This window comes from Pelophylax lessonae (genome assembly GCF_965119305.1).
Source record: "Pelophylax lessonae genome assembly, chromosome: 6".
Classification (NCBI taxonomy): Eukaryota; Metazoa; Chordata; class Amphibia; order Anura; family Ranidae; genus Pelophylax; species Pelophylax lessonae.
In genome coordinates, this window is record NC_138773.1 from 54364432 (window position 1) to 54376558 (window position 12127).

At 42.6% G+C, this 12127-nt stretch overlaps 1 protein-coding gene across 1 annotated transcript in view; it reads left to right on the forward strand.

Moving 5' to 3' along the window:
• Nucleotides 1–12127, forward strand: part of SLC5A10 (solute carrier family 5 member 10) — a 273294-nt gene that overhangs the window by 243089 nt on the left and 18078 nt on the right. The window contains exons 12-13 of the mRNA XM_082260605.1: nucleotides 7101–7269; nucleotides 9408–9623. Coding sequence (XP_082116731.1) covers nucleotides 7101–7269; nucleotides 9408–9623 — 385 coding nt within the window. The remainder of the gene's footprint in view (nucleotides 1–7100; nucleotides 7270–9407; nucleotides 9624–12127) is intronic.

Below are 12127 nucleotides of genomic sequence, written 5' to 3' on the forward strand. Positions count from 1 at the left end.
GAGATACAAATACAAAATTTGATCTTGTAATCAATGATGTATTGTTGCTTACGATCACTCATACCTATGATTGATTGATCGCACGTTGGGACGTGTATGGCCATCTTAAAGCCTGGTACACCAAGTGGGTTTAATGGAAAAAAAACTGGAGAGTTTGGGAGGAGCCTATGTACTAACTTTGCGATGTTAGCACAGTGATCCCCCCCCCCCCGCTGAGCTATTATGTTCTGATAGGGGGATAGGCCCCCGCCAGAACACCCCATTCAACACTCTCAGTCATTGGCTGAGAGTGCTGATCAGATGCCGATCAGAAGACCTTTTTCTGGCATGCCCCTTCAATAGAAGCCGGACCGGCTGCTGTACACATGGGCCGAATGTATAAACAAAACTTTGGCTTAAGAGGGTTTAAGTGGAATTTGTAGTCTGGCTGTCATGCTAACTCTTTTGCTTTAACATTTAAATCACTGACCAACACACAATACTAGTGCTACAAAACCAATAAAACTAAACTAGTAAATCCATATCTAATAATAAACATGTGAAAAATGATATCTGTGCAAACTCATAATACATCCAAAAATAGTCCTCATGTATACACTAGTGCAAATAAATGCAATAAAAAAGTGTCCACAGTAAAGTAATGTAACTTCTTCCCACCATTAATTCACTGTGCAGAAAATTTTGTTCCAAATGGATTCTCACTGACTGATAAGACCTTTGGATGTTAATGGGCCAAGTAAGGCAGGATGTGCTATGCAGAAAGTCCAGAAGGTGTCTGCTCTAAGCGTTCACCAAACTCCTGGATAACTCCTTTAGCTCTCATAAAAGCAAGCAAAAGGCCCACTCCATAGTGTAGCAAATTATAACACACCTCTTTATTCTACTAAACATGCGCTTACATAGGTCAAATTCCAATCATTATGTCACCAAGAACAGTCAACGCAAACATATATGGAGGATACCGAACGTCCGGTTCCAGCATCTGACATTACTTCTTCGATGCGTTTCATCACATGGACTTTAAAAGAGGATGTACACCAGGGGTCTTTATTTTTTCCTGAGTGCTGGCTATTAGGCCACATTTTAAATTTGCTGGCTGGGGAAAAAAGTACAATTAAAGCATAATATAAAAGAGTATGAACTCCACCACCTTTGTGCTCTTCTTCCTTGGGTTGACTCACCAAAAGTACTGCGATCTTTTTTTTCTGGAAAAAAGAGAAGGTGCACTTTTATATGGAGCTCTGGTTCACTATTAGATTCCTCTTTCCTTCAAGCTGATCATAACACCACCATAATCCAGAAAAACAAATGGAGATCTCCAAATAGTGTAAAACCTTTTATTTGACTTAAAAACATCATTTGATTGGAAATGCCAAGGTTTACAGGGTATAGGTGTTGAGTTTGCATTCTTTGAGTTCAGGGCCTGTGATTGGCATATTAATGCTCATTCCTGGAATAGTATGGTTCCCTATGGTTTGAGAGGTTATGAGGGACGATGATCATTCGCTGCAATGTCCCCAATAAATATCTTTGTCAGGCAATAGTGCATGACAAGCTGTGTGTCAATAGTTGCAGCCAATGGAAGCAGCACTGTGTTGGCTATCCCTGCCAAAGTGAGAGATAATTGGGAGGCCGTGTGTTGCTGGTAGTGCTATGTGAAGCAGTTTTTGCTGTAGAGCGTGGGTGGTAAGGTGGCAGGGTTGCCATCTACCCATCACATGACTGTGATCAACGGGTAGAACGTGATTGACCTGTTCCTGACCCCTGAGTAGGAGGAACATCATATTGTTCGTAGTTGACTTGTCAGTAAAATAACCAATGTCCTCTTTCAACCTTCTGTATAAATCTAATCTTAGCTATGTATATTGTCTTTAAAAACAAACTCATTCTGTTTTTAAGTTTTAATTATATATATATATAGATGGGAGCATTCATATTTGCTTATTACATAAGGAGGCTCTGCTTTCTACTTAGCAGTGATGCATAGTAATTGTGACAGTAACTGTTTTAGTGTAGGTCTATCATCTTAGTCTTATAGAAAACAACATCATCTCTAGGTGGCTTATCCTGGTACCTTACGTTAACCTTACCTTACCTTAGTCTTATAGAAAACAACATCATCTCTAGGTGGCTTATCCCGGTACCTTACGTTAACCTTACAATAACCTTACGTTATGACATGAATTAGGGGAACCCTGCATCCATTTGGCATACGTGTGAACCCAGCCTTAGACCTTCACTCTAGAAATTTACCTTCCACAATCCCAATCCCTTCCTCTGCCACAAGACAAAAAGAGCCCCCATTTAAAAAAATAAATATGTTTTTATTCATGATAGACCTGACCTCCACCCATTGCCATTCTCGTCTAGGTGAGAATGACCTAAAGCCTCCTCCTGCAACTTTCTTGGATACCAGTGTGTGCCCAGCTTGCTTGAACATTATGGCAGACTGTCCTGTCTGTTTGCCTTCTTACTCCATCTGTCACTAAAGTTCTCTGGTCTTTTTCCAGGTTCCCTTCAATCTTTTTTAGCCACTGACTGGCCACAAATGCTGAAACTCCTGCACAAGCATGCTGGTATTACATCGTCCCAACATTTCTCTCCATTCATGGCATTTACAAATTGATGCATGACCATTGCACTGCAGATTCTCCACAAGCGAGTATACTAATAAAAGAATAGCTAGGATAAAGTGGGAAGTTTAATTATGTATACATTTTATGGTGATTGCTCTAAATATATACAGGGGGTCTTCAAAAAGTTTCCACACTTAGTTTGTTGAAACAAATGTTAGTTTGGAGCAAATGCATCTTTGCTTGTCCACCAAGAAACCAGATTACACCATCTGCAATGGCTGCTGGTGCCCACAATGCATACAGAAGCAATAAAAACTTCCTTTCCTCATACTAAGGGCCATTGGCCATGTTACACTTGTTTGCTTTACAGGGGAAACCAGGTTAGGGCCCCGCTGCTGATTCCTTCTCACAAACTCGATTGTTAGTATAGTGCCTTGAAAAAATATTCATACTGCTTGAACATTTCCACAGTTTGTCACGTTACAACCAAAAACATAAATGTATTTTATTGGGATTTTATATGATAGACCAACACAAAGTGGCACAGAATTGTGAAGTGAAAGGAAAATGATAAATGATTTTCAAATTATTTTACAAATAAATATCTGAAAAGTGTGGCGTGCATTTGTTTTCCGCCCCTTTTAGGCCTCATGCATATTGGACGTTATTAAAATGCCAGTAGAAAGCTGTAGCTGTAGAAGGAGTTTTTCAGCTTTTTTGCAGTAGTGTTTTTCAGCGGTTTTTAGCTTTTTTCAGCTGTAGTATTTTTTTAGCTTTTTTTTAGCCATTTGTAGGACTGTTCCACATGGTTGCTTTACCAAGATGTCTAATGGGCACCAATCAGCTAAGCTTTTTTAAGCTGAGGTGTATTATAGTAAGAGAGTAATTTGTAGGATTGTAATCTTTTTTTTACTAAGATTGCTAGTGATGATGATTGCAGGAACATTTTCATTAATGTCACCCCAATATCTCTTAGTGGACACCTGATATATGTTTTTAAACTGTTTTTATTGAGATTTAAAAATTTGCAAGGTACAGACTGGAGAAAAGAAACAAGTGACACACATGACTCCCATTGCACTCCACCATGGCATGAATATTACAGAAGGACATGTCAACCAATGGATAATGCACTTACTGTATGCATTGTTATCCTAAAGAAAGACAAAGTGGATATAGCATTACCCATCATCCCAGTGGTGTATGTTATGATTAAATGGGATTATGTTGCCAAGGCTTGGTGCGCAATGTGTGGGAGAAGAAAAAGAGATGGAACCACACTTGAGATGAAAAGATAGAGGACACAGATAGAGTTGGGAAAACATAAGGCAGGGGGAGGAGGGGAGTGAAAGGAGGTAATGGGGCTTCTGCTCAAAGCCTTCCCTCCTCCATTGAGACTATTGTAATGCAAGAGGTGATCAATTGGTCGCTATTATCCAAGGTAGGTTTGATGGTGCCCTGAGTGTAGGTAAGCGATCCAAGCACTCAAAACAGCGAATAACTTCTGGTCTTGCCTTGTAGGAGGGTAGTGAGCTCTTACATCCTCATTAATTGGTTGAATTCTGCTATCCACTCAGCAGGCATGTAGTTATTGGGGAACTTGATTATCTCAAAACAAGGGCTCTAGCTGTTAATAAGAAAAATCTTAAAATGACCTAGCATGCTGACACAATGGGGTTGATTTTCTAAAGGCAAATAGACTGTGCACTTTGCAGTGCAGTTTCACTTTGCAAAAGCAGTTGCTCTAAAGCTTAGTAAATGAGGTACATTTTCACTTAGCAAAGAATACCTAATCATTTGCAAGGAAAATAAAAAAACAGCATTTTTGCTTGCACATGATTGGAGGATGGAAGTCAGCAGCGCTCCTGCTTATTTACTAAGCTCAGTCCATTTTCCTTTAGTAAATCAATTCCTTTGGATTCAAGAATGATAGATAGAAGGGGAAGCTCAGAGATGGGGTGAGCCTTTGACTTGTTGGTAGAGCTCAGAAATTGAGGTCCAAATTGGTCGATGAGCCGGCAGGACTACCAGATGTGTAGTATAGTTACTACTTCCTTAATGCATCTCCAATATTGATTGAAGAGAGAGTGAAAAATCCAATGTAACGTAAATAGGCAGCAATACTTATTGGTTGAACTAGTTTTCCAACCCGACTAAGGCCTCTTTCACACGGGCGTTCCTTATGTCCGTATATCACCCCATCCGTTTGCGGGTGATATATGGACATAATGCATGTCAATGGGATTGCGGATGTCAGCGGATGACCATCCGCTGACATCCGATTTGCGTCCTTTCAGTTCTGTTCCGTTTTTTGGAACGGAACAGAACCCTATTTTTCTTCCGTTTAAAAAACGGAAAGGACGCAAAATCGGATGTCAGCTGTGTCATCCGCTGACATCCGCAATCCCATTGTCATACATTATGTCCGTATATCATCCGCAAACGGATGGGATGATATGCGGACATTTGGACTGGATGACACAAGTGTCATCCGTGTCCGTAAAAAAAAAAAAAAGTGCCGGAGCGGATCGAAATACGGTCCACTCCGTGTGAAAGAGGCCTTACTATGTAATACGATAGGGTTATTAATTTAAAATTACCGGTATATATTTGAAAATGAATTGGCAATACTTGTGAAATGTGTCAAGGCTCTACCCCAGTCGGTCCCAAGGAAAGTGTGTTCTAGCTTCCTTTCCCAATCTTTAGTATAGCATGTGGGTGTAGGGAATGTATGCATTGGACATTTGTTATAAAGGTGGGATATGTGTGAAGTATCCAATGCCCCTATACAAAGGGCCTCGAGTTAGGGAGTGCTGCTTTTAAATATAATCATAAAGGTTTGGTAACTGAAAATACCGAAGCCCAGGGAAGCAAGTCTTGGAGTGGTTTCAAACCTCCATGGCAGAGCACTTGTTAGATGGGTGAGAGGGTGTCCATTTGTCAACAAAGATAGGCATAGTGCATCCTGGAGGAAAGCTCTGTATTGCCTAATATTGGGGTTATGGGTCAAATATAAGAAGATATTTTCTGGTGATGGAGTTAAGAATCCCTGACCATATCTAAAGAGGTCACACATATTGGAAGGTTCTTGACGACAAGGCAAAATCTATGGAAGAGAGGTAACTGGGATGCGGGTCAGGATACATTTCATAGAGACCCATAGTTTGTGTGGTTCAATTAATCAATTATGAGACTTAGCAGGGCTGAATTATAAGATAATTGCAGAGGCTGTCTTCTCCCTCATAGACAAGACGCAGGAACAATCCACGTCTTGGACTGATACTCCTATTATACTTCGCCTACCTCTAGCCACGAGAAATATTTATCTATGACAGGTACGCCATACCGGCCTACATACCTATCAAGGACCGTTTAGGAGCAATGGTGGATCACTGTGTCGCCCACGGTCTTGCCGTTTATCAGCCATCTTCTACACTGTTCTCTTTCTCAGTGAATCATGTTTAAGGGAGAACTGACACTCCTCTTTCGGTTAACACCGTTTTAATTGACAGCCCAGTTATCTCTATAGGAGGACTTCCTTTGGTACAGTTAGTGCATTGAACTTTGATTGACCCCTGAAGAAGGGTTTTTACACCCGAAACGCGTAGGGTCCTATCCGGTTCTCTCCACCAATGGTGCCTAGGAGTCTTCTGTATGGATACTGGTCTGTCCTTGCATGCAAGTTTAAACCTTATGCATATCCAGTTGTCTGCTGGATATATATAATTATGTGTATGTAGTTATTGTTGGTTTTCTTTATGTAATAAAATTGTATTTTACATACTCCTTTGCCTAATTTTTCAGTGTTTTAGTGGCATATAAAGTCCCAAACCATTGTTGGTACCCTTTTTTGTATAAGATAATTTTAGTTCAATATGTGGTAGACCCAATCCCAAGGATTGTTTACGCTTTGCTGGAATATTGTATTTTACAAGCAGAAAAACGTGCCCAGATATATTCGGAGAAACAGGATGTGTTAAGTTTTGAAGAAGGCATGGGGTACATACTGTAGATAAGTACTGTCTGAACTAAATGAAGAAATAGGGCAAAATGGTCCAAACTGAATATGTTTCTTAGTCAACCAGAATGTTAGGTGTTGTTTGGTGGACTGTAATAAGCAGAGGTAATTGCATTCAAAAAGTGTAGATAGGTTGGTAGAACTATGGATTCCCAATTATTTCATGAAGTAGTGTATCCAGCATTAGAAATGACATTCTTGAGATGGGCTTGCTCTACTTCTGAGAGGGAAATGTTGAGTGCTTCTGATATGTGCAGATTCATTTTAAAAATACTGAGGGAGCCAACAACACTGATATCCTAATCAGCATGGGCAAAGCCATGATCTGCTCACCTATCTGAACCTGGCATAACATCCCTAGTACTACAAACCACCAGAGACAAATCTTTGAATCCTAAATACTTCCTAGAAATGCTCAGTCCATGGATCTTATCCGGTTATTGCTAGTAAGGACCAGGCACTGTTCAAACAAATACTAAAAATGCATTCTGTTTCTATCTCTACAGGATAGTGACAGTTGTCCTTGTTATAGTGAGCGTCGTCTGGATCCCTATCCTGCAGAACGCCAACAGTGGTCAGCTGTATGTTTACATCCAATCCATCACCAGCTACCTGGCCCCACCTGTCACAGCTGTCTTTGTCCTGGCAGTGTTTTGGAAGAGAACCAACGAGCAGGTAAAACTCACATTGCATCGCTGCTGTTTTTTGTGTATTGTTTAGCATGTTATCCAGAACCCAAGAATGCAGTACATGGTGCAAGATAGCATTTTTCGTGTCACCACCAGTTATGCCCCTCCATCTCCCAGTCTGAGATCTGCTGTACAGGGGTTGGCAGAAGCCGATACCAGATTAGGGTACTTATACTAGTTGCATTTAAATAACATTTAATATTGCTTTCATGCATACATATATACATTATGCCACAAGATACGCCTATCCAACACAATGTGTGCTTATTGTACCTGCTCAAGGGAATAGGTTAATCGACCACAATGAATGGGATTTGGGTGGTTAATGACAGGAAAATCACTTTTTAGAACTAATAATGACAGGCTCGAGGAGTGGCCACATCTCTGTGTCATTCTAGCTATTGTTGTTCATAATAAGCCAAGAGAAAGCTTTTCCAGTTTGGATATTAATCTGCCGTGTAAGAAAGATATCTCAATCATAATTACAGTAACACGTAAAAGACTAAAACCTAAACATGAAAAATGGCGCCGTCTGCCACGTCAGGGAGGTTTCTGAGCAAGACTGAGCAAAATCCGGCCCTCCAGCTGTTGAAGAGCTAAAAATCATAAGATGCCCTTCCCATAGTTGTCAACGTTTGAAAATAATTTGAAGGGACATCTTTAAAAAAGTTGGCACTCTGCCTGCCACCTTTGGACATGGTCAATAAAGTGGGTGTCATTTCATGGTGATTTGCTTACAGCGTACCATCCTTCCCCCTTTTTTTTTTGTTATGTATTAGACAAAATATGGTCTGCTATTATGTAGTCCTGTGCCCAGCTCTCTGTATATTATGTAGTCCTGTGCCCAGCGTTCTGTGTATTATGTAGTCCTGTGCCCAGCGCTCTGTGTATTCAGTAGTCCTGTGCCCAGCACTCTGTGTATAATGTAGTCCTGTGCCCAGCGCTCTGTGTATTATGTAGTCCTGTGCCCAGCACTCTGTGCATTATGTAGTCCTGTGCCCAGCGCTCTGTGTATTATGTAGTCCTGTGCCCAGCGCTCTGTGTATTATGCAGTTCTGTACCCAGCGCTCTGTGTATTATGCAGTCCTGTGCCATTTGCCAATAAAAAAAAATAGAAATATGTCCCTGGATTTAATTTAAAAAATCTGGGCACCTTACAGTAGCCACAATGGAAAACTCTTAGCATTGATGCCAGTGAATGCAATAATAACTACCAGAATCTGTGATATTAAAGCCCCGCTTTCATTGGTGGTCAGTGTATTCCTTTTACTGGTCGTTAGTGGCAGTACTATTATATGCCCCTTTCTTTGGTGGTCAGTGGTAGTATTGTATGCCCCCCTTTCATTGGTGGTCAGTGTTTGTTCTGTTATATGCCCACCTACATTGGTGGTCAGTGGCAGTAATATTTTATTGCCCTCCTTTTGTTGGCAGTCCTATAATATACCCCCTTTTCATTAGTGGTCAGTGGCAGAACAATTGTATGCCCACCTTTCACTGGTGGTCAGTGGCAGTATTATTTCATGCCCCCCTTTCATTAGTAGTCAGTGGCAGTACTATGACATGCCCCCATTTATTGGTGGCTAGTGGTTGTAATAGTAAACCCCCCTTCATTGGCATTCAGTGTATTCAGTTACCTGAGCACCCACAAATCTGCCTCTCTCCCTGATGGTTTCTGAGCCAGGTCCACACTTATAGTGTCGAATGCAGATCAATCCAGCTGACGATATCAGCTTTATATCTGCTCTGAGTCCTGGAACTCAGGAACTCTGCATTGTTGTCAAGCATCCTAGAACCTGCCGGACAGTTGCAGGCACAGACACTGTAGGACAGTCGCGGGCACAGACACTGCAGGACAGCCTCCAAAATTCCAGGATCTGGCACACTTGGCAACTATGCCTTCCAGGTAACAGAAGTCATAACAGCATTGCTCCCCCCCCCCCCCTCCTTTATATCTCCTCAGATATCGCTCTTTTAGCTCTGGTGAAAATATCTGTATAAATAAATTTACTTTTTCACTCTGCTTTCCTCAGGGTTTTGTTAACACGGAGAAACCCTTGAAAATAACATCCCAAGTTCAAGGAACTGAATACGGTATCTAATGTTTTCCTGTGTCTTTCTTCACAGGGAGCATTCTGGGGCCTAATGATTGGCCTGGTGGTGGGTCTGGCTCGGATGATATTGGAGTTTGTGTACCCCATACCTCGCTGTGGTGTTCATGATGAGCGGCCATCTATACTAAAGGATGTTCACTACCTTCACTTCGCTATCGTTCTGTGTGCACTGACAGTGGCGGTAGTAGTAGGGGTCAGCCTCCTCACAGAGCCGCCATTGCCTTCACAGGTGAGTCCACCGATAACTGGATGACTGCAGAGTGATGGGTTTGCAGGATTATATTTCTGTCAGAGATTAAAGGAAACCTGTCATAACAAGTATGCATTTGGTGACGTCAAAACTCCTGATTTACAGACTTGTTCCATGTGTCTCTGAAAGTACCGATGCCACGCAAGGCATTGTGCGGCTTCTTATAAGGTAGTTCTATTCAAATGCTGCAACCATTATAAAGTATTCCACGATACATTCTTTATAATGTCGAACAAACAATAACTGTTCAAGTGATCATCACTGTACAGCCCTGCCTGGAGCACCCCAGCCTTTCTTTCAAATGTGTTCAAATTTCTCTTGCACATCTGCATCTCCATAGGGGGAAGTCATTATGGGTAAATCTCTCCATAAAGCTGCTCAGTGAAGATTACTGGATCGGGGACAATCTAGGGGAGTGGAGGCATGACATAAAACCCAACTCAAGAAAACCTAAAAACACTTAGTTACCTGCTTGTTTATGTCTAGGAGATGAAAAATCTGTTTGTAGATAGGTGCAGTTAGCCATTTTGCCACTAGTAGTATCTGGTTACAGCAGACATTGTCATCAGGTGTTAGGCCCTCTTTTAGGTAGAGCCATGGGCATCCGCAGGTAGGGGCAAGGGGGGGCAAATGCCCCCCCCCCCCTGGAATCTCAACTTGCCCTTTCAAGTGGGCCAAGCGCCGCTCACATTACCTGTCGGCTCTCTCCTCCCCCCGCCTGACAGCTGCCTGCAGCAGGCGGGGCAGAGGATCCCTCACTGATATCCTTCGGGAGGGGAGGGGGAGAGGAGGAGAGGGGCGGCAAGTCACGTGAGCGGCAAGTGGCGCTCTGAAAACTTTTAAAGCATGGCTTATTTTTATAAAAAACACAGACACAGAGGCAAACAGGATTATTAAACAGACTGTAGATAGGATATGAAACTACAGCAGCAGGGGGGGGGGGGGCAGGCACTAACACAGGAGCTGACAGGCAGGAAGAGAGGGGGAGAGAGGACAGAGAAGGACAGGAGGGCTGCTGATGATAGAGACACATAAACTGACCACAGTGTCAGGGCTCAGCAGCCATGGTATACCGTGGTCAGTTTACAGAGGGGAGGACATAGCCAGGCAGGATCAGCCAGGTATTTTAGGTGAAAGAAGGGGCCTAGTTGCACAACAAAGCACTGTGCTGTATAACATGCTTTAAGGGAACAGGATCTATTTATTTATTTTAAGGTTAACAAATGCTTAAAAAATAAATGCTGCTTTTTGCTTTTTAAAAATAAATACTCAAAATAAGTATAATGACTAAGCCCCTCCCCTTCATGACATTGTTAAAAAGGGGCGGAGCATGGGTGACCTTAAAATGATGCCCCCCCCTGAAAAAAGTTCTGCGGACGCCCATGGGTAGAGCCCTCCTGCAGTGATGTCAGGGGAGAGTGAGCACCCATATATAAGTCAGGTAGGCACTTGTGGCATGGGAGCTAAACACCCCTTACCTGTGAATGTAACCAGCACATGTAGGCCCTGGACAGGGCAGGAGGCCGGAAGTAGTAGGCCTGTACTCAAGAAGAGCCAACTGTAGTCTTTCTGTCCCTTATGGAAGTTAGGGTAGATTGCAAAAGGCCTTTTAGGCCAGGTCAAGAGTTCTTTGTGTGCCGAGAGAGATGTACCTAGCGAGGAGGTGACTACAGTCCTGTGAGTACTAATGACCCTGAGAGGAGGAGAGACTGTAAGGGAGATGGCTGCTAAGGGTGCTGAATATGCTTTCACGTGATTACGGCAGACCATCTATTAAATGTGACTGACTGTGTAACGTCAAGTGACTCTATATTGTATGTCAATGTGAGGTGAATGTTATACCATATCCTACCTTCCATCAGTAAAGTGCAGCCAAACTACTTTTAGGTGTGGACATTCCTTCCTTTGGGAATGTAAAAGTCAATGGCTGGGAATGTCGTGTAGAGGCCTCTGGCATGAAGTGGGTCACAAGATGGAAGAGGGTTTGATTGACTTTAGCAGGGGAGGGCAGAGTTCTACTAGGCAGGAGCGGGGTTAGAGACTACAGCCAACCACAAAGCCCACCTTACAAGTTTTACCTACCCGATTCTCTGCTCCACCGGCAGACGATGCTCCTCCATCCTTTGTCCCTTGACATCCCCATGTCCAACGGGCTGTGGTCCCTGCATCAGTCTTGATGAGGTCAGAGGATCTTAGACCGTTGGAGCATAGTAGAGAAGATGATCTGGGGACCAGTCTAGCAGCACAGAGTAGCCTGTAGAAGCAAAAGGATCAGGTGCTTTACCAAGTCTCCTAGACCTAAACAAGCAATTAACCCTTGCACTGCAAGCGCAGCCCTACTGCAAGGAAAGATTTTTAGACCACCCAGAGTTCAGCTTTAAAGGACAATCTAGATCAAAGATAGAGCTGTCTTTTCACAATTGCACTTGTAGTTCCCCAGCATCAGTAAAGGCCAAGCCCAAACTTAATAGCTCTCCAGTCGG